Source organism: Saccopteryx leptura, chromosome 4 (genome assembly GCF_036850995.1).
Source record: "Saccopteryx leptura isolate mSacLep1 chromosome 4, mSacLep1_pri_phased_curated, whole genome shotgun sequence".
NCBI lineage: Eukaryota > Metazoa > Chordata > Mammalia > Chiroptera > Emballonuridae > Saccopteryx > Saccopteryx leptura.
The window spans coordinates 157,678,146-157,698,680 of NC_089506.1; the positions used below are offsets into that span (position 1 = coordinate 157,678,146).

The 20,535-nt window shown below is 40.1% G+C and overlaps 1 protein-coding gene across 2 annotated transcripts in view; it reads left to right on the forward strand.

Moving 5' to 3' along the window:
* The first annotated feature begins 9,472 nt into the window (after positions 1-9,472).
* Positions 9,473-20,535, forward strand: part of FAM174A (family with sequence similarity 174 member A) — a 31,121-nt gene continuing 20,058 nt past the window's right edge. The window contains exon 1 of one of the 2 annotated variants that reach the window (XM_066381903.1): positions 9,473-10,072. In XM_066381903.1, coding sequence (XP_066238000.1) covers positions 9,633-10,072 — 440 coding nt within the window. In that variant the 5' untranslated portion in view covers positions 9,473-9,632. The remainder of the gene's footprint in view (positions 10,073-20,535) is intronic. The other variant, XM_066381902.1, reaches the window with a different exon arrangement.

The window sequence follows — 20,535 nt, forward strand, 5'->3', positions numbered from 1 at the left end:
CCAACTGACCAGGGCTATAATTGATTTTTTTAATGGAGAAAGGGGCCAAAGAAGATATAAGCGCCTAGGGCTAACATAAATCATAAGTCAGGCATAAATTAAACAATATGACAAATCTCGTGATATACTGATATGAAATGATATCTAAGATATTTTTTAAAATAACATGAAAACAATGTACCAGACTGCATATATAAAGGAAAGTTTTATGTAACTTGTATATGCACATGAATATCTCTGGAAGATGCACAAGAAACTAAATACATTATTAGGCTTTGAGAGAGAAACTGTATATTGTGAATTGGGATGGCAGAGAGTTTTTCAGCTAATATCCTTTTGTACATTTTATATTTTGAACCATGTGAATTTACAGAGCCAATTTATTAAGAAGCATGTCTCTGTCTTGTATGGCATCAAGTATATCCTTCCAAATTAATGAGCTATTTAAAATATAATTATTATATTTTATAATATGAAGGCAATTTATTATTAAGAGGCATTTCTATCTTGTATGGCATCAAGTATATCCTCCTAAATTAATGAGCTATTTAAAATATAATTATTACTGTCCATATATCATATGCTCTTTTTAAAATTAAAAGACAAGAATGGTATCTCCCGCCCTGGCCGGTTGGCTCAGCGGTAGAGTGTCGGCCTAGCGTGCGGAGGACCCGGGTTCGATTCCCGGCCAGGGCACATAGGAGAAGCGCCCATTTGCTTCTCCACCCCTCCGCCACGCTTTCCTCTCTGTCTCTCTCTTCCCCTCCCACAGCCAAGGCTCCATTGTTGCAAAGATGGCCCGGGCGCTGGAGATGGCTCTGTGGCCTCTGCCCCAGGCGCTAGAGTGGCTCTGGTCGCAACATGGCGACGCCCAGGATGGGCAGAGCATCGCCCCCTGGTGGGCAGAGCGTCGCCCCATGGTGGGCGTGCCGGGTGGATCCCGGTTGGGCGCATGCGGGAGTCTGTCTGACTGTCTCTCCCTGTTTCCAGCTTCAGAAAAAAAAAAAAAAAAAAAAAAAAAAAAAAGAATGGTATCTCCCACAAATTCCATATTTTTATGTGCACATGTATCATAAGTTTGTCATTACATTCCTTTTAAGTAAATTAAAAGATAAAAGTAGGGTTTTTGTATCAACATACTGATTTTCCATTTTCACTTGCTATTTTCTCCCTCCTATATATCAAAATTTCCATTTTGTATCATTTTCATTCATCCTGAAAAACATCTTTTTATATTTCTTGTAATCCAGTATGTTTGAATGAGTTTCCTCAGATTTCACTGTCTGAAAATATCTTTATTTTGTCCCAATTATTTAAAAGATAATTTTACTGGGTATAGAATTCAAAATGGAGAATTTTTAAAATTTTTAAGTGCCTTAAAAATGGTACTGCATTGTCTTCTGGCCTCTATTGTTTCTGATGAAAAGAATGCCTCATTTGCATTATTGTTCTTCTGTATCTAATGCCTCTTTTTTTTTTTCTGGTGCCTTTCAAGCTTTTCTATTTTGGACACTAATATTTGTGACTCTTGTGTGACTAATATGCCTAAATATTATTTTCTTAGTATTTATCTTGCTTACTGTTCTCTGATCTTCTTGTGACTGTAGGTCAAAGTTTTTCAGCTATTATTTTTCAAAAATATTTCATTGCTACCTTGCAGTCTGATTTTTCTTTGGGAACTTCAATCTACATATATTAAATTCTGTAATATCGTCTCTTAAGTTCATGAGGGTTCTGTTCATTTTTCTTAAATATTTTCATATTTCTGTTCTTGAGACTGCATAATTTCTCTTTATCAGTTTCCAAGCCCCTTTAATTCAGAAAGATTCAATCTCCAAATTCTGTCTCTTCTAAGAATCTTGTTAGAACTTGCTTTTAAGCTTTTTTAAAGTGCGATGAGTGGGCCTTTCTCTGATTATGGCCTTTATCAAAGAACAGTGATTTAGCTTGATTCCCATGTTGGAAGTGGTGACTTCAGGAATGAAGCAGCAATCTGGGCACTTCGGGGATGATGCTCTATCCACTGCGTCACTGGCCAGAGCTCTGCTTAATGTTTAATACTTCTATTCTGCTCTGACAGCTCAGAGCCACTTCAGTGGCCATTCCTATGGTAGTACCATAGAACTCTCAGGTAAGAGAGCTTGTCCTAAACCACCACATGAACTGTAGACCTTCATACATTTTTTTTAAGCCAGAGAGAGAGACAGACAGACAGACAGACAGGAAGGGAGAGAAATGAGAAGCATCAACTTGTATTTGTGGCACTTTAGTTGTTGTTCATTGATTGCTTCTCATACGAGCACTGACCAGGGGCTCTAGCCCAGCCAGTGACCCCTTGCTCAAGCCAGCAACCTTGGGCTTCAAGCCAGCAACCTTTGGGCTCAAGCCAGTGACCATGGGGTCATGTCTATGATCCCATGCTCAAACCAGCGACACGGCACTCAAACTGGATGAACTCACACTCAAGCTGGCAACTTTGGCTTTTCCAACCTGGGACCACTGCGTCCCTGGTTGATGGTCTGTTCACTGTGCCACCACTGGTCAGACCACACATTCCTTCTTTTCATGCCCTGACACAGTCCCAACCACTTCAAAAGCCCAGAACTCTGATCTCTGCCTCCTTATATAAAGGAGACTTCATATTCTGATACATACACTGTACTGTAGCTGGGAAATTTTTCAGAGGCAGAGATCCAGAGAAACTGGGACTCAACTTTCTTTCCTCTCAGGAGCCATAGCTCCTTTGTAAGGTTGTTTTCTTTCAGATATTTAACCCTAATATTTATTCATGTTCCTACTTGCTTATGCAGTACCTGTCCCAGCAGCACTTTTCCCTTCTTCTTCTTGCTCTTTTGTTGTCTTTGACATTCCATTCTGCCTTCACATTCTCTTCGCCTCCTGGTTTTGTGATCAGTTCATATTCTCTTTTCTGGATTATTTCTGTTTCTTTTTCAACTTCGGGGTATAGACAGTGCCCTGGTGCAAATATTTCCTTCCACTTAATGTGGAAGAGAGTCCTTCTGTCAAATGTCACCATTATAGTAGAGCCAACCTCCTACCTTGGACAAGGAAGGGAATTTTAACACTAGGGAGTATTTATTTAGCCTTGTTCCCTATTACAGTGAAATGATAAGCCATTCAGAGAAAGAAAATGTTTTCACTTACATGTAAAATCTAATGAAGAAAATGAGTTACAAGCAAAATAGAAACAAACTTATAGACACAGAGCAGGCTGATAGCTGTTGGGAGCAGGGAGACTTGGAGAAGGGATTTGTTATAGTAAACATAGGAAAATAAGTTGTGGAAATATTAATAGGAAAACTTGAAAACTTGTAAATAGTGGAAATGAATACAAAATGAAACTAAAAATATTAACGTACCAGGTGAACAGCCAAGCAAGGATTGTGAAGTGATAAGAGTGAACCCTGGCAATAGCCGGATGTCTATATCAGTGGTCCCCAGCCATTTTTGGGCCACGGACCGGTTTAATGTCAGAAAATATTTTCATGGACCGGCCTTTAGGGTGGGATGGATAAATGTATCATGTGACCGAGACAAGCGTCAAGAGTGAGTCCTAGACGGATGTAACAGAGGGAATCTGGTCATGTTTTAAAAATAAAACATTGTTCAGACTTAAATATAAATAAAACGGAAATAATGTAAGTTATTTATTCTTTCTCTGCAGACCGGTACCAAATGGCCCATGGACCGGTACCAGTCCGTGGCCTGGGGGTTGGGGACCACTGGTCTATATAGTTTGTGATAACCATAAGACGAGAAGTGCTGCATGTGAAGGTTTTTTAGAAGGGGCTCCTGAGCTGCGGTCAGTCAGGAAGTCAGCGTCCAGACTCCAACATTGAATGTGGATCGTCTCCACCCCACTCTGACCAAGGACAGCCAAAAGGAGCACGCCAGCAGGGCCCCACTAAGCTGTACCAGGCACACCCTAGAATTTGTGAGTAATAAACTGCCTGTGTGATTCTCACAGCTAACTTACGTGTCAGTCATGTCTTTCCTCCTGTGGCACTGGTCTCCGTACCAATAAGGAGAATCCTCAAAGCTGCCTCAAGAGTAGTCTTGAAGAGGCCACCAGCCTGCTGTTAAGCAGGTGTGTCCCACTGCATAGGGAAGTCGAATCGGGGAAGCCTGATTGACCTAGAGCTCAGGCCCTACTGGGACAGAGATTGAACAAAAAAAAAAAAAAAGAGAGAGAGAGAGAGAGAAACTCATGGACACAGCAGCAGAGTGGTGACTGCCGGGGGAGGGTAAGTAGTGGGAGGTGGAAAAGGTATAGGTGGGATAAATGGTAATAAAGGAGACTTGACTTGAGTTGGTGAACACACAAAATGGTGTAGAGATGTGTTGTGGAACTATGCACCTGAAAGCTATATAATTCTGTTAACCAATGTCACCCCAATTTAATAAAAAGGGGGGGAAAAGAATAAAATTAAAATGCAATGCCTATCAATGTAAATTTTCTTATTTTTCCTGGCTGTAATAAACACAGTTTGGCTAGAGACAGAATATGTCTGTCTGTTTTTTATTATTATTATTGAATTTTAGAAAAAGAAAGGGATAAGAGAGAGAGAGAGAGAGAGAGAGAGAGGAACATTGAACTATTCCTGTATATGCCCTGACCAGGGACAGAACTGGCAACTTCTGTGCTTCAGGATGATGCTCTAATCAACCAAGCTACCTAGCTAGGGCTATATCTATCTAAATATTAAAACTCCCAGATTCCTAAGCCAGAAGTGGCCATGTGAAATACCTGTGTCTGATGAGATTCATGTCAAGGGCATGATGTTGGGCTTTTTGGTAACTAATTGTTTTCATTGTTTTTGTTTGTTTTTCCAAAAATGATACACATGGCTCATTTCTTTTTATACCAATCCCTATTCCCCTTCTACTCATCTACTCTGCCCCAGGAAATTCTGATCTTAGACTTGAAATGTACATGACTCAGATAATTGATCCTAGAAGAATGAGAGGTGCCTGGTGTAAAATTGAAATAAACTTATGGCCTAGAACCAAGCATATACAAGGGGTCAGCTTAAATTAGGCAACCCTAGCTTCACCAAAGACATCTGAGAAATAAATGCTTATTTGTTATATGACACTGGCATCTTTTTGGTTGTTATACATTATTCTAGCAATATCTGACTAAGACAATAAGCCAGACTCCAATCACGAAAACCTTTAATTAGGAGAAGATAAAATGTAACAGGGAATAACTTACCTCTGCTGCTAGACTGTCTGGATTCACTGCCAAGCTTTTTTGTTCTTACTCATGTGAATATTCACCAAACTGATTACCACGTGGCTCAGTGTCCTTAATTGTAAAACAGAAATAATGCTTTTTTTCCCCCTCTTGGTGAAGATAAAACAAAGATCATTGTTTAGCATTTGATAACACTATGTCTGGTATACAATGCTTAATTAATATTAAAAAGTATCACTCAGTACCATTGTGGGATTTAAATTTACTCAGTAGACCAGTGGTTCTCAACTATATTTCTATGAAAGAGTGGTCAGGCAGCTGTCAGGGTTGCCTGAGAAATTAGAATAATTGTGGTCTTTTTCCAGTATGCAAATTAATTTAAGTAAATTGATATAAATTTCATGTTCTAAGAATTTTTCTCCTCTGTATGTTTTTAAATCTTGAGGTCTTGGCACTGTACTTTTGCAAGACAACTGAAAACAAGAAAATGAACAAGTATTATTATTACTAATTGAAAAAATAAGAAACACCAATTATACTTAAATTGACAATTTGTCTTTTAAGTAGACATATGTACCCAAAATTGTCCTTAATTTTTTTCATATTGATTTGAAAGAGAGAGAGAAAGAGAGAGGAAGAATGGGGTGGGGAGAGAGAGAAGCATCAATTCGTTGTTTTACTTAGTTGTTCTACTTAGTTGTGCACTTACTGATTTTTTCTTGTAGATTCCCTGACCGGGCATCGAGCCTGTGAACTCTGGTGCGCTGGGTTGATGCTTGATTTTTTGAGCCACCCGGCAAGGGCCCAAATCTTTCATTTGATACTACATAAGCAAAATACAGTATTTCCTCTTAGGAAACTTGTTCCAAATTCCTGTGATGGAATTGAAAAGACTGTTTCATGACACTTCACAAATAATATGGTATTCTGCAAAAAATATAACTTGCAGTTGCTTTGTCAGTTTTTGAGGATTGAGAATCTTTGGAAGAGAAATCTATTTGTTTGTTGTTGGTAATCTTTTTTTTTTTTTTTTTGTATTTTTCCAAAGCTGGAAACTGGGAGGCAGTCAGACAGACTCCCGCATGTGCCCAACCGGGATCCACCCGGCATGCCCACCAGGGGGCGATGCTCTGCCCGGGGCATCGCTCTGCGGCAATCAGAGCCATTCTAGTGCCTGAGGCAGAGGCCACAGAGCCATCCTCAGCGCCCCGGCAAACTTTGCTCCAATGGAGCCTTGGCTGTGGGAGGGGAAGAGAGAGACAGAGAGGAAGAAGAAGGGGAGGGGTGGAGAAGCAGATGGGTGCTTCTCCTGTGTGCCCTGGCCGGGAATCGAACCCGGGACTCCTGCACGCCAGGCCGACGCTCTACCACTGAGCCAACCGGCCAGGGCAGTTGTTGGTTATTTTAAGAGAAATCTAAGCTTTAAAGTTTACTCTGGCTGTCAGAGGTCGTCAAACTTTTTATAAAAACCGCCCACTTTTGCAGTGCTGGTCGACCTGGTCCCTACCGCCCACTAGTGGGCGTTCCAGCTTTCATGACGGGCCAATTGCGGCGCTGTTTGGTTGCACGGTAGGGACCAGGTTGACCAGCACTGCAAAAGTGGACGGTTTTTATAAAAAGTTTGACGACCCCTGGTAGGGCTGGGAACCAAGCAGGCTTGTGTATAGCCCTAGCACTATAAAAATAATTCCCTGTCAGAAGCAGGGAACAGAAACCAGTTGATAAATATATAAAAACCACAGGGAAGTGAAAAGATTTGACAACATCTGGATGCAGCTTGAGAGAAAAGGAAAGAGATTTTTAAACTTCAGTGTAAATGAAAATCACCCTGAGAACTTAAGAAAAATATATACAGTCCTTGTTCCCACTTCCAAAAATTCTGGCTAAGAATTTCTGGAATAGTGACTTGGAACCTGCATTTTTAACAAATTCCATTTCTGATTGTGATCCAGGTGGCTGAGTCACATTTGGAGAAATTTAGAACGTGGTATGATTTAAACATTTGGAACCATTAGTTTGACTCTGCTCTTTCAGAATTACATAGCACTTTGCATGTTCCAGTTACTGGCAAGGATTGCTGCAGACAGGAAGCCAATAGAAAAGGATGATGTCAAGATTTTATGCCTGAGCATCCTGAAGAAGAATAATGGTAGTAATAAAGATAAAGAACACAACAGTAAAATACAGTGTGTCCATAAAGTCATGGTGCACTTTTGACCGGTCACAGGAAAGTAACAAAAGACGATAGAAATGTGAAATCTGCACCAAAGAAAAGGAAAACCCTCCCAGTTTCTGTAGGACGATGTGGCAGCATGTGCGCATGCACAGATGATGACGTAACATCGTGTATACAGCAGAGCAGCGCACGGCCATGACAGCCGAGATGTGGACGGTACAGAGGAAAGTTCAGTGTGTTCTGTGGCTCGCTAAATTCAAATCTGTGACCAAAGTGCAACGTGAATATCGGCGTTTTTAACGAAGCGCCATCACATAGGAATAACATTACTTGGTGGGATAAGCAGTTGAAGGAAACTGGCAGTTTGGTGGAGAAACCCTGTTCTGGTAGGCCATCAGTCAGTGACGAGTCTGTAGAGGCTATACGGGATAGCTACCTAAGGAGCCCTAAAAAATCTGTGCATGAGGCCACATCGAACTGCACTAAATAGGTATGAAACTGGGAGAATTTTCCTTTTATTTGGTGCAGATTTCACATTTATATCGTCTTTTGTTGCTTTCCTGTGACCGGTCAAAAGTGCACCATGACTTTATGGACACACTGTACAATATAGTAAGGAATGAAAGACAAGGCACTTATTTTTTTTTTTTTGATGTGTTGAATACTGTACTTTTTTAAAGAGTAGAGAAGAGTGGCATTAAATACTAACCCTATTCCACATATGGCTCTAAATGAGTTTGTGAATAAAGGTAATACGATATCCAAAGAGCTACCTTATTACTGTAAATGCCAGAATGGAAGCTAAAATTAAGGTGGTGTTACCAATAGTTTTCTTCACACTAGAACCCAGCATTAAGATGCCTAGTACCTGCAATTCTACCAGGCTGGGGAAATTACATTAATTTGTTACCACCAAGCAGCTAAAGACACTATCATATTCACCCTACCTACAATAGTCCTTTACAAAAATTTTACAGTAGATCTGATATTTGTTCTTTATAATAGATACTTCAGCATTCAGAATGAGTTCAATTGTTTATTTTGTTAACTCCATTTGACCTAAGTGCTATGAGAGCAAGAATCACATCTTATTTATCTAGTCTCCAATACTCATAATTTAGCTCCGTGCTAAGCAAGTAGAAATTCTAAATAATTTGAGTCAATAAGTCTTTTAGAAAGAACAAATATTAACTTTGGCTTCTGTTGAGGTGTTTTGTGATTATTGTTTGTTAATATCTCCTCAAGCCAAAGTTCCGTCTTTGTGATGTCAAAGTTAAACATGGAAGGAAGACATTACTTGTGATTATTTTAATATGGGACAGAACTCTTAAGTTCAACTACCCAGAAATATGCAGAGCCTTAAGAGATTTTACGAGTTGAAGTAGGGGACATCATAGGTCACTGGAGTTTACAAATTGTTCTTATTCAAAGGAAAAGTTAACTTTTTCTCTTAGTTCATGACAGGAGGTAGTTCTGTAACTTGAAACAAGGTGCCTGCCTAAACTGGGCTCCTACCTTTCCACAGAGACTGAAAGATAGGAGCGCTATCCTCTTCGTTTATTACATATCAAAAGGTTGGCTCCCGGGTCCTTAAAACAGTCGTACATTGTAAAACGACTAAGGCTTTTTTTAAGACTTGTATTTCAAAAGGGCAGAGAATGAATTTACAAGTTTTCTAATGTCAAGTCTCTTAGGAAAGGAAGGTCCGGATATAAAGACAAAAAGAAACGTCTAAAATTTGTACCTGAGCTGTGAGGAACGTCAAACCCGTCTTAATCATTGATTGGTTTCTGCAGTTCTGATTCAAGACACTCAAATTTAAAAAGCTCGCAATCTCTCATGGTTTCCTTATGCAAAAAGTTACTGAACACTTGACACTATCCTTTTTTTAGTTGTTCACTTTTTAACTTCTGACCTACTCATGGAATTCGACCCCTTTCCTTCTGGCAGAGCACGTGCGGAAAAGGCTCCGTGCCACTGACGTCACTGAACGCGCCTGTCCCTACAAGTTAGCAACCAAAGCGTCCGTAGTAGCAGTGGCTGCTGAGATGTACGAACTTCCGGTTTCCCGGCCGCTGCCGCCTCTGCAACTGCTGTTGCCTTTGCCACCTGCCGCGACCGGGTGCCTTCCCAGGATTTGGTCCTTCTTCCTCGTTTTCCATCACGCCCATGGTCCCTCCTGGAGCAAGGGCGGTGGTCCCGGCGGCGTCGACGTGGTGAGCGGCCGGTCCGGGGACGATGAAGGCGTTGCACTGCCGCTGCTGCGCCAGCCGCCTTCTTGCCTCCGCCCTCCTGCTGCTGTTTCTCCTGCCCGGGTTAAGAGGGCCCTTGGCGGTGCTGCTGCAGGCGGCCGAGGCCGCTCCGGACTCCGGACCTCCGGAGCGTGGAGCGCGGACCCTGCCTCCGCTTCCTCCTGGCCCCACCGCCGCCCAGTCCCCGGGCCGCTTTCCTGCCGAAGCCGCGGGGCCGCTGGGCGCTGAGGCCGGCAATGGCAGCAGCCCCGGGGCGGCGCTGGCTGCGGATGAGCATGCGGGGAAGGCGGGGGAAGAGGGCTCACTGGGTGGCGTCCTCGCTGTGAGCCCTAACCCTGGCGACAAGCCCATGACCCAGCGGGCCCTGACCGTACTGATGGTGGTGAGCGGCGCCGTGCTGGTGTACTTCGTCGTCAGGACTGTCAGGTGAGGCGAAGCCTCTGTAAGCCTCCCCCGTAGGTCTGAGATGGGCCGCCTGGTAACCTAGCAGGGAAGATTCTGTGACCTGGCGTTGCCCACTCTCCGCTCTCACTGTCGGAGGGGCCTGAGTGAGAGATGTGAAGATGAGTGTCTTAAAAGTCTGTGATACCTTTGGGAGAATTTAAACCAAAAAGTAGTTCGTCCCTTTCATTTATAAATTATAAATTTGTACCCCACCTCTAAATCCCTTTCCCTCAAAGGGCACACTTTCCCTGAAGAGGGAGTAATCTTGTATTCAGCCACAATATCTTGTAATATTCTTTCTTTCCGCTCTATATACAGTGTACTATGTCATTTTGCCTACTAGAATGCAAACTTCTTAAGGGCAGGCTTTCTATTTAGCAGCATTTGTAAATCCTGGAGTTCTTTGTACAGTATTGCCACTTAATGTTTATTTGAGTGGATTAATATTATTGCAGAAGGACCTTTTGGATATTTTATTAAACCTAAAAGAAGAGAAGTCCTTAAGAGAGCTTTCTTAGTATTGGCCTTTAAGTTGCCACCTAAGTAACTAGATTGCATACTTCTACATTCCACCGTTTTTGACCTGGAAAAGTGACGATTTGGTATGGTTCCGTTTGTGTCGTACTCCTCATTAATCAGAAACATTTAGCATTTATCTTTCACAGAACAAAGTATTTTAATTGAAAGTGTTATCAATTGAGTGGTAAGATGGAAAACCACTAACTTAGGCAGCAAAGGAAAAAAATGTCATAAATATTATCAAGCTCTAATATTGAAGCAAATGTTTAATATCCTAACAAAACTATACATATATTGATTTTAAGTTTACAAATATTTTCATTAGTATATGAATAAATGTGATGTTTCACATAAAATATTTTTCTAAGATAAATTCACCTATAAATAATAATTCTAAGCCATTAAGATTTTAATAAGCAGTTTTTAAAGCCCTACTTTGGGATGCTAGATTGTGGAGGTATTTAAATTTCAGATTTGGAACAGCTATCACTGCAATGACGCCTTTCACTTTACATATGAGGAAGCTGATCCAGAATGGTAAAGTGATTGGGGTCTGATGATAATCTATGATTGAACAATTCACTGTTTTCTGGGTTTGAATTTTTTTACAATTAACTAGATGGCTACATCCTGACTAATTTTGTTAAGTAAACCAGATCATTATGTTGTTAAGTACTGGGTTAAGAATAAAAGTAGATGATTGAGAATTATTTTTCTACTACCATAAACCTTAACAAGTAGAAAAGGCATTATATAGTACAATTAGTGATATTTGTTATTGTTATCAGTAACCTCCATTTGATGCATTTTTTTGTTACTGATATAGAATTATTTTATGGCATCAATCATGAAAATAAAATATTCCAACTATGTAATAAGATTGATTTGGAAAAATCTATAATAAAGCCTCTTTAAATGGGATAGTTGGGGACCACCTCTCTGAAGATTTGACATATAGAGCCAAGATGTCACTGTTAGGAGGAGCCAGCCAAGAGAAGAGCTGAGAGAGTTTCTGCCTGTAAAAAACAGAATAGATGGTAGAGTGGCAGGAATGCACTGGGTTATTTTTTTCTAAATTCTTACTATTTTAAATTTTATTTATTCACCTTAGGTGACAGAGAGAGAGAAAGAGAGAGAGAGAGAGTAGGGCGTGGGGGGGAAGCAGGAAGCATCAACTCCCATATGTGCCTTGATCAGGCAAGCCCAGGGTTTTGAACCAGCGACCTCAGTGCTCCAGGTTGACACTTTATCCAACGCGCCACTGCAGGTCAGGCCGGTTTATTGTTTTCCAAACCCACAGTTTTTCTCCATAACTGCCTACCCTTTATTATTTTATACATTTCTTTAAGTGCATTAAAATTAAAAGTTTTCTTTAAAAAATTTTTGTTTATTATTTTATGAGTGGAAAACCACCACTCTTGACCTAATAGCTGATTGAAAAAGGACAGTATAAGCACTGATTTTGTACATGTGGTATAGGGAATTCTGGGGGCTGGGAGGTCAGGGTTCTCCGAGACCTCTTAAGAGCACCTGCAAGGTGAAACTATTTTCAAAATAGTACATTGTCTTACAAATTTATATGGTACAAGATATTCACTGATGTAGTTTCAAATTCCACATTGCAACTAATTTTTAAGAAACCACCTCTTGTTGAGTTTTGGTGTAATAGCAAAAAATAAACACTGGCATCTGAAAAGGCTATTAAAATACTCCTCCCTTTTATAAGTTCATATCTATATGAACCTAGATTTTCTTCATATCCTTCATATTCTTCATATCCTTTAAGCAACTGACACATTGCAAATGAAGGAATGCAGAAGAAAAGTTTAAATTTCCCTGTTTTCTATTTTCTATCTCATTTGATTTTTTATCTAGTTCTATCTGTTCAACATTAAAGGGATTTGTAAAAACCTAAATTAGTACCATTTTTTCACCTTTTTTTGAAAATATATTTTTCATACGAAAGTATGTTACTGTGCAGTGAATTTATTACTTTAAATCAAATGATAAATATTTAAAAGGTTTCTTATGTTCGGTCCTGGCACAGCGGTAGAGCATTGGCCTGGCATGTGGAAGTCCCAGGTTTGATTTCCAGCCAGGGCACATAGGAGAGGCACCCATCTGCTCCCCCCTTATCCCCTCCTTCCTCTCTGTCTCTCTCTTCCCCTCCCACAGCCAAAGTTCCATTGGAGCAAAATTGGCCCGGGTGCTGAGGATGGCTTCATGGCCTCTGCCTCAGATGCTTGAATGGCTCTGGGTGCAATGGAGCAATGTCCCAGATGGGCAGAGCATCGCCCCCTAGTGGGCATGCCAGGTGGATTCTGGTCAGCCACATGTGGGATTCTGTCTGCCTCCCCCTTCTCACTTCAGAAAAATACAAATAATAATAAAATAAAAGATTTCTTAGGTTTAATTAACATGTAAAATATTGATATATATATATATAATCTATTTAAATATAAGTTCTTTGGGTCCTGAATAATTTTTAAGAGTGTAAAGGAAACCCAAGACCAAATATTTAGAACCACTGGAATGAATAATAATTGAGCTAGATACTATTGGTTCATAAAAGCCAGAGAATTCAGGCCTAGTTTTCCTAAAGGGGAAGTTCTAAAATGTTTGTGAAGTGTTAAAGTTACATTACCACTGAGATGTTATTCTTGATATCAAGAAAGATTAGAAGAAAATTGAAGCAAAAATTATTTTCTTTATTTTATAATTGTTACTTAATGCTGTCTGTGTACAGTTGACCCTTGAACAATATGGGGGTTAGGGTTGATGATCCCCATGCAGTGGAAAATCTGTGTATAGCCTGACCAGGCAGTGGCACAGTGGATAGAACATCAGACTGGGATGTGGAGGACCCGGATTCGAAACCCCGAGGTCGTCTGCTTTAGCTCAGGCTCACCTGGTTTGAGCAAGGCTCACCAGCTTGAGCCCAAGGTCACTGGCTTGAGCAAGGGGTCACTTGGTCTGCTTTAGCCCCCCAGTCAAGGCACATATGAGAAAGCAATCAGTGAACAACTAAAATGCTGCAATGACAAATTGATGCTTCTCCTTTCTCTCCCTTCCTGTCTGTCCCTCTCTGTGTCTCTCTCTGTCTCTGTCACACACACACACACACACACACACACACACACACACACACAGAAAATCTGTGTGTAAATTGACTCCCCAACACAACAAAACTAACAACCTACTATTGACCAGAAGTCTTACTGATAACTTAGTCAGTTAACACATATTTGTATGCTATAGGCATTATATACTGTATTTTTAAAGTAAGCTAGAAAAAAATAAAATGTTAAGAAAATTATAAGAAGGAGAAAAATACATTTACAGAAATCATTTTTTTGAAAATCCACATGTATCCTGCAGTGGTGGCGCAGCGAATAGAGTATCAACCTGGGATGCTGAGGACCCAGGTTAGAAACCTTGAGGTTGCTGGCTTAGTTCGGGTAATATGGCTTGATCTGCAGGCTCACCAGCTTGAGTGTGGGATCAGAGATGTGACCAGTGGTCGCTGGCTTGAAAGCCCAAGGTCACTGGTTTGAGCAAGGGGTATCTGGCTTGGCAGAACCGGGGGAGGGGTTGATGGGGGGGGATCAAAGCATATGAGAAGCAATCAGTGAACACCTAAAAGTGTCACAACTACAAGTTGATGCTTCTCATCTCTCCCCTTCATATCTGTCTGTCTGTCCTCTGTCTCTCTTGTAAAAGGAGAAGAAAAGAGAAGTCCACATTTAAGTGGACCTGTGCAGTTCAAACTGTGTTGTTCAAGGGTTAACATCAGTTCCTTTAAAGATACAGAGTACCCTGCGTCTTCTGGTTCTTATTAACTATGGCTCTGATGATAACTTTTTTGGGATGATCCTTTTTATTTCACTTTTGCCTTATTTATAATCACACATATATTGGGTGGACAAAAGTAAACTTATAGTTCTATGGTTTCCAGTACTCACAACTCTAAACTTACTATTGCCCACCTCTGTATATATGTTGATTGCGATTGATTTTCTACATTTCTGTACACGAGGAAGGGTATAGTCTTTTCAGTCTGATTCTGTTGGATGACTCACTAACATGTGTTAACTGCTAGAATATGAACTGTGCCTAAGAAAAACTACACTCTTTCGCCAGTATCTGTTGCATTCATAAGTCCTAAATTTAGGTGGTTGCCCAATATCCAAAGCTTGATTGATTTTAACACTGTGTGGAAAATGTTCGCAACTCCTACTTCTTGCTTCCAGATTACAGGGTAGAAAACCATTTATTTTGGTTAATGCCTCTTTTGGTCCCCCACTTCCACAGTATGTGACAGCATACCATCATTAGTTATTTTTGCCAAGTGAGAATAGGCTAAAATCATAATTTCCTTAACTGAGAATATTTTACTTGTAAAATACTTGAAGCTCATTAAACTTTCAAATTATTTTGGGTTTTTTTCTTTTTCTTTTTTATTCAGTGAGAGGAAGGGAGGCAGAGATACAGAATTCTGCATGGCCCCAACTGGGATCCACCCGGCAAGCCCACTAGGGGGCGATGCCCTGCCCATCTGGAGCATTGCTCCATTGCTCAGCAGTCCAGCTCTTCTTAGCACCTAAGGCAGAGGCAATGGAGCCATCTTCAGTACCTGGGGCCAACTTGCTCCAGTCGAGCCAGAGCTGCAGGAGAGGGAGAAAGAGAGAGAAGCAAAAGAGGGAGAGGTGGTGTGTGCACTGACCAGAAATCAAACCCAGGACACCCACACAGTGGGCTGACCTCTAGCACTGAGCCAACCAGCCAGGACCATTATTTTGTTTTCATTTAACTCAGTTATAATGAATATGTGACTAGAAATTGTCACAGTTACAGTGAACTCAGAGTAGCAACCTGTCATTTGCTTCCGGTTCCTCACATGGGACACCACTTGTTGCAGGACAATGAAATGAACTACCCAGAGACCAGACGAAATGCGCCAAGAGGCCGAGGGGAGGCAACAGCCCCTGGTTCAAAGGACTGAAGCCCTGTCCCCAGCCTTACTCAGATATTTATTAGCAGTACAGATAACTCAAGGAAGCAGACAGCAGAAGTTTTCAGGAGGTGAAGTAAAGGGACAAGGAACACGGTGACTTCTAATCTCTGTTCTGAGAGCGTAAACGCTTTCCTTGTTGCGAATGTTACCCTGCTGCTTTGCTGTTTCCAGCACACACTGTATCCAGTACAGGTCAGAGAGGCCTCTGGACTCTCATCCGCTCAGGGCTTTCACCCTACGGCCCCTCTCTGTCTCCAGTTGTCATCCTAACTGCATATTTTTGGAGCATATTCTTACAAGAAATAACTTTCACTTTGAGTCTGGAAATATTTCAAAGAACAATTAGATTCTCTCTGTAGAAATTGAAAAATATATGCTAGGAACAGAGTGGGCTTCCTAAGATTAATATAGAATCTCTAGGAGAAGAAGCTCCTGTCTGTCCTACTCCCTGCTGAATCCTCAGTCCTGAACATTATGCGTGTAGGCTCTGCATTAGTAGTTGCCGAATGAGCATTCTTAGTTAATTCGTTATTTTGCTGTGTAGGAAGGTGGTGAAGATTTGGGAATTTAAGGTTAATTGCTACTTATTGATAGAACAAAGAAGTATGAACAAAGAAGATCTCATTTAATACTTAGATTTCCTTTCTCTCTGTAGGATGTTTCTCACAGTAAAATCTATAAAACAAGAAAAGGTGTCTTTATAGGGTCATTATTATTTTTTAAGCAAAGCCATAGCATTAAGGCCAGCTATACTGCTGAATTACCACATGGAGGACAAATGTCCTGAAGAATAGTCCAAGCCTGCAGCTGAATTTTGATAATGGAGAAATAAATTTATATTGCATTCAGCCATTGAGATTGAGATTGTTACCCCAGCATATAACCTACATTGCCCTGATTAAAATACTTAGCCTGTCATATCAGTTTCAAGATCTTTAAAATAATTACCTGTTTACCTCAGGTTTTCTGCATTTCAACATAAGCCCTTCACAGTTGTTAGGGCTTGTCAAGAGAGAATGAAGAATGCGTAGAGGGTTTTGACTGCTCATCCTAGAAATGAGTCTAATTATATAAAGAGGTGGGGAGTGTGTGTGTGGTGTGTGGGTGTGTGTTTTCTGATTTGGTGAGCACTCATAATCTATAATATATCGTATGAAGGGATAATACAACAGTTCATGTAGCTGGAAAAAGTCCAAGCTCCTCTGGAACCCAGAATGTGAATTCTATTTCTTCCACTTGTTCTATATTTCTCAGTGAGTTCCTGAATTGATTGATTGATTCTTTTTTCTTTTACTCTTTCCTTGGGATGAATTTGCATTATACAGAATAATAAAAACAAATTCTTATTGATACTGAAAATCATAAGCAATTAAATAATGCTTTTGCAGATGGTTTGGTCTGCACTATTTCCATGCTTTCTTATAAAGTATACACATTATAACAGGTGCACAATGATCACCTATTGTGAAACTATCCCAACTCTCGAGAAAGTGACGCTGCTATATAAAATTGCTTCTCTTCTTACTTTTGACTGGCTTATTTATTCACTATGTTTATCTTTTTCTACTTCATAACTTCTGGCTTCTACTTTTTACTTTCTTGTAATTTAGGTATACTGTGAACCATCATTCCTTTGCTATGCCTTGTGAATCCTTTGATTTCCATTATCCCTTCAAAATGTCTAATGTTTCCGTTTCCATAGATGTGCCTGTGTTCTCTCCCACCTGTACACCCTAAATCAGATAATCTGTTTGACTTTGTAGGTTAGGCCACATAATAGGTCAAATCCAATTTAGAGATTTATAGCCCTGGTTTAGAAAAGGTCTTCATCCCAGGATCATATTAGTGACACTTGAGAGTAGGGGATTTTGCATGATAGAAAACACGATTAACCATTCTTAACCATTCAGAAGAGTTTTAGCAGAGTCATTTTACTTACAGAGGACTAGGGATAGTGGACATGACAGGTCACATGATAGCATGCCTTGTGGATTTTTCTAATGTTTGAGATTTACATCTTTTTTTTTTTTTAAGATAGCACAGATGACTCTTTTTTTTTTTTAATATTTTTTATTTATTAATTTTTTAGAGAGAGAGGAGTGAGAGAGAGAGACAGAGAGAGATAGAAGGGGGAGGAGCAGGAAGCATCAACTCCCATATGTGCCTTGACCAGGCAAGCCCAAGGTTTCGAACCGGCGACCTCAGTGTTCCAGGTCGACGCTTTATCCCACTGCGCCACCACAGGTCAGGCATGAGATTTACATCTTTTTTAGTAGTAGGGTCCCAAATTTAAACTGGCTAAGAGCAACACTACATTGATTGGCAATACTTTCACTGATGCCTGGGACTGACTCTGACGAGTCTGGTATAAAAACAATTGTGTTCATGAATTTGGGCTGCTAAAACTCTGAGGAGAGAAAATAGTGAAGAGGATATGATGATCTAGGTCAGTGGTAGTCAACCTGGTCCCTACCGCCCACTAGTGGACGTTCCAGCTTTCATGGTGGGTGGTAGCGGAGCAAAGTATAAATAAAAAGATAGATTTAACTATAGTAAGTTGTTTTATAAAGATTTATTCCTCCAAACATAGCAAAAATCCAACATAAAGTACTTGGTAAGTAATTATTATATGCTTTAACTTGCTGTAACTCTGCTTTATAAATTTTATAAAGTAAAGTTACTTCCCTACTTTATAAATCACCATTACTGTGGAACCAGTGGGTGGTTAGAAAATTTTACTACTAACAGAGATACAAAAGTGAGCGGTAGGTATAAAAAGGTTGACTACCCCTGAGCTAGCTGGAGATGGGACCACTGAACTAAGCTGAAAAAAGAAGTATAATCAAACTATGAGAAGTTAATAGGTTGTTTGTTTGTTGTACTTTATTTTTTATTGAAAACTACTGAGAGGGTAAAAGTGATTAATTTTATTCAGGGTGGAAGAATTGCTAATAGAATCTGCCTGAAAGGTTTAAAAAAAAAGAATCAGAAAAAAATACATGCCTGGGTGATATAAGATTGACAACCTAACTCAGAGAAGTTAAGATGCTAAGTGTTTTTATCAATGAGGAGTTTTTATCTGTAAATAGTAGTGTTGCAGGAAGTGACACCTGAGGGAGGAGACACTCGGAGAACTGAATTAATAGAGAAAGGGGGATCTATTAGTAGCCAGCAGAGTACTTGGGGCTAGTGTCACTAAAGCACGAGCTCCCCGAATTATACTTTCTTACAGGTTATATACCTTTACAGTATCCAGGCAATGGGCACATGATTCATTTGTTTAAAGTTTCCTAAGACTCAAGGAGAGGGAGGAGGAGTTTTGTTGGAGCCAGCAAGGGGCAAAGGGTTTTCGGATCACTGGTCTAGCTATATACAGATCCTGCTTTTCTTGCTTTGTGTTGCAAGCAGCTCCAAGCAACCATTTAGAGAACAACGGGATGTAGTTCATTTATAACTGGCTGACTCAGTCATCCCTGCTGACTCCTTTCCCTTGTATTCTTTTGGTTTCTCCCCTCTCAAGGGAGAAGGGAGGGCTTGCTCCCTCCTCAACAGAATTCCAATTTAAAGGAAAAATATAATATATTTTGATATTTTTGTTATTTACTTGTCATGAATATAAGCAGGCTCAGGCTTGGTTCAGTGATTTTGTGAGATCATCAAGAATTCTGGCTTTTCCATCCTTGTCTCTTCATGGGATGGCTATATACATTTTTAGTATGTTCTTACATAATTCGTGTCTCAACCATGAAAGAGGGAAGCGACGCTGACTACAGGTTTTCTTTTCCTATATTCTTTTTTTTTTCTTTATCAGGGAGAAAATTTTTTCTCAGAAACTCTACTACTCAAGGCATTCACCTCTATCTCATTTGAACTGTTTCATCTACTCAACCCTAAGCAATGACTGGCAAAAGGAAAATAATATGTGGATGACTGGCTTATGCCAATTATTATGATCATTATGTGTCTCTTAGGCTGGGCTCAGTTGTTGTCTGAACAGAATCATGGTTCTGTTAAGGGAGAAGAGGATTTCCTTTTTGATAAACAAAAAGCAGATTGTGTTACAGTGATCAAAACTAAGAGATAGCCTAACTAGAACATAAATGTACTTACAAATGCCAGTAGCTACCAAGATAATACTTTTTACTACAAAAGGATTAACCAGAAAATACAGTTCACTAGAACAATATATCCAATCTGGTATAATGTAAGGTCATAGTATTGGGGATCAGAAGACGGTTTTGGGAGTCACCTTTGTTACCTTAATTCAGTAGGAATGCAACAACATGGCTCAATGCTTAAGAACCCAGGCTTGGAAGTCAAATTGCTTATATTCGAATCCTAGCTCTACCACATTTTTTCCCCAAGCTCTGTCTCTATGTGTAAAATAAGGTTACTTATAGCATTATCCTGAGGATTATATGAGGTAATACTTATAAGCACATTCAGTAACTATTTTTACTGATTTTCTTTTTTTATATCTAGTATCGGAATTGTAATATATTTGGGGCTTTTACTATAATTCTTTTCTAATATTTCCTCCATACCATCCTCTGTATGTTATCTGACCTCTATAACTATAATCAGCAAGAGAGTAGGTCTACAAGGTTGGAAGTCGAAAAAGGAGATTTAAGAGAAATCTGTGCTTGACCTGTGGTGGCATAGTGGATAAAGCATTGACCTGGAACTCTGAGGTCACCAGTTCAAAATCCTGCGCTTGCCTATTCAAGGTGCATACAGGAAGCAACTACTATGAGTTGGTGCTTCCAGCTTCTTTCCCACACCCCCCCCCCTTCTCTTCCTCTCCTATCTCTAAAATAAAATAAATCAATAAATAATATTTTTTTTAAAAATAAGAGAAATCTGATGGAGGGATTGGTCATAGAGTCAGTCACAGAACAGCTAGAATGAATCT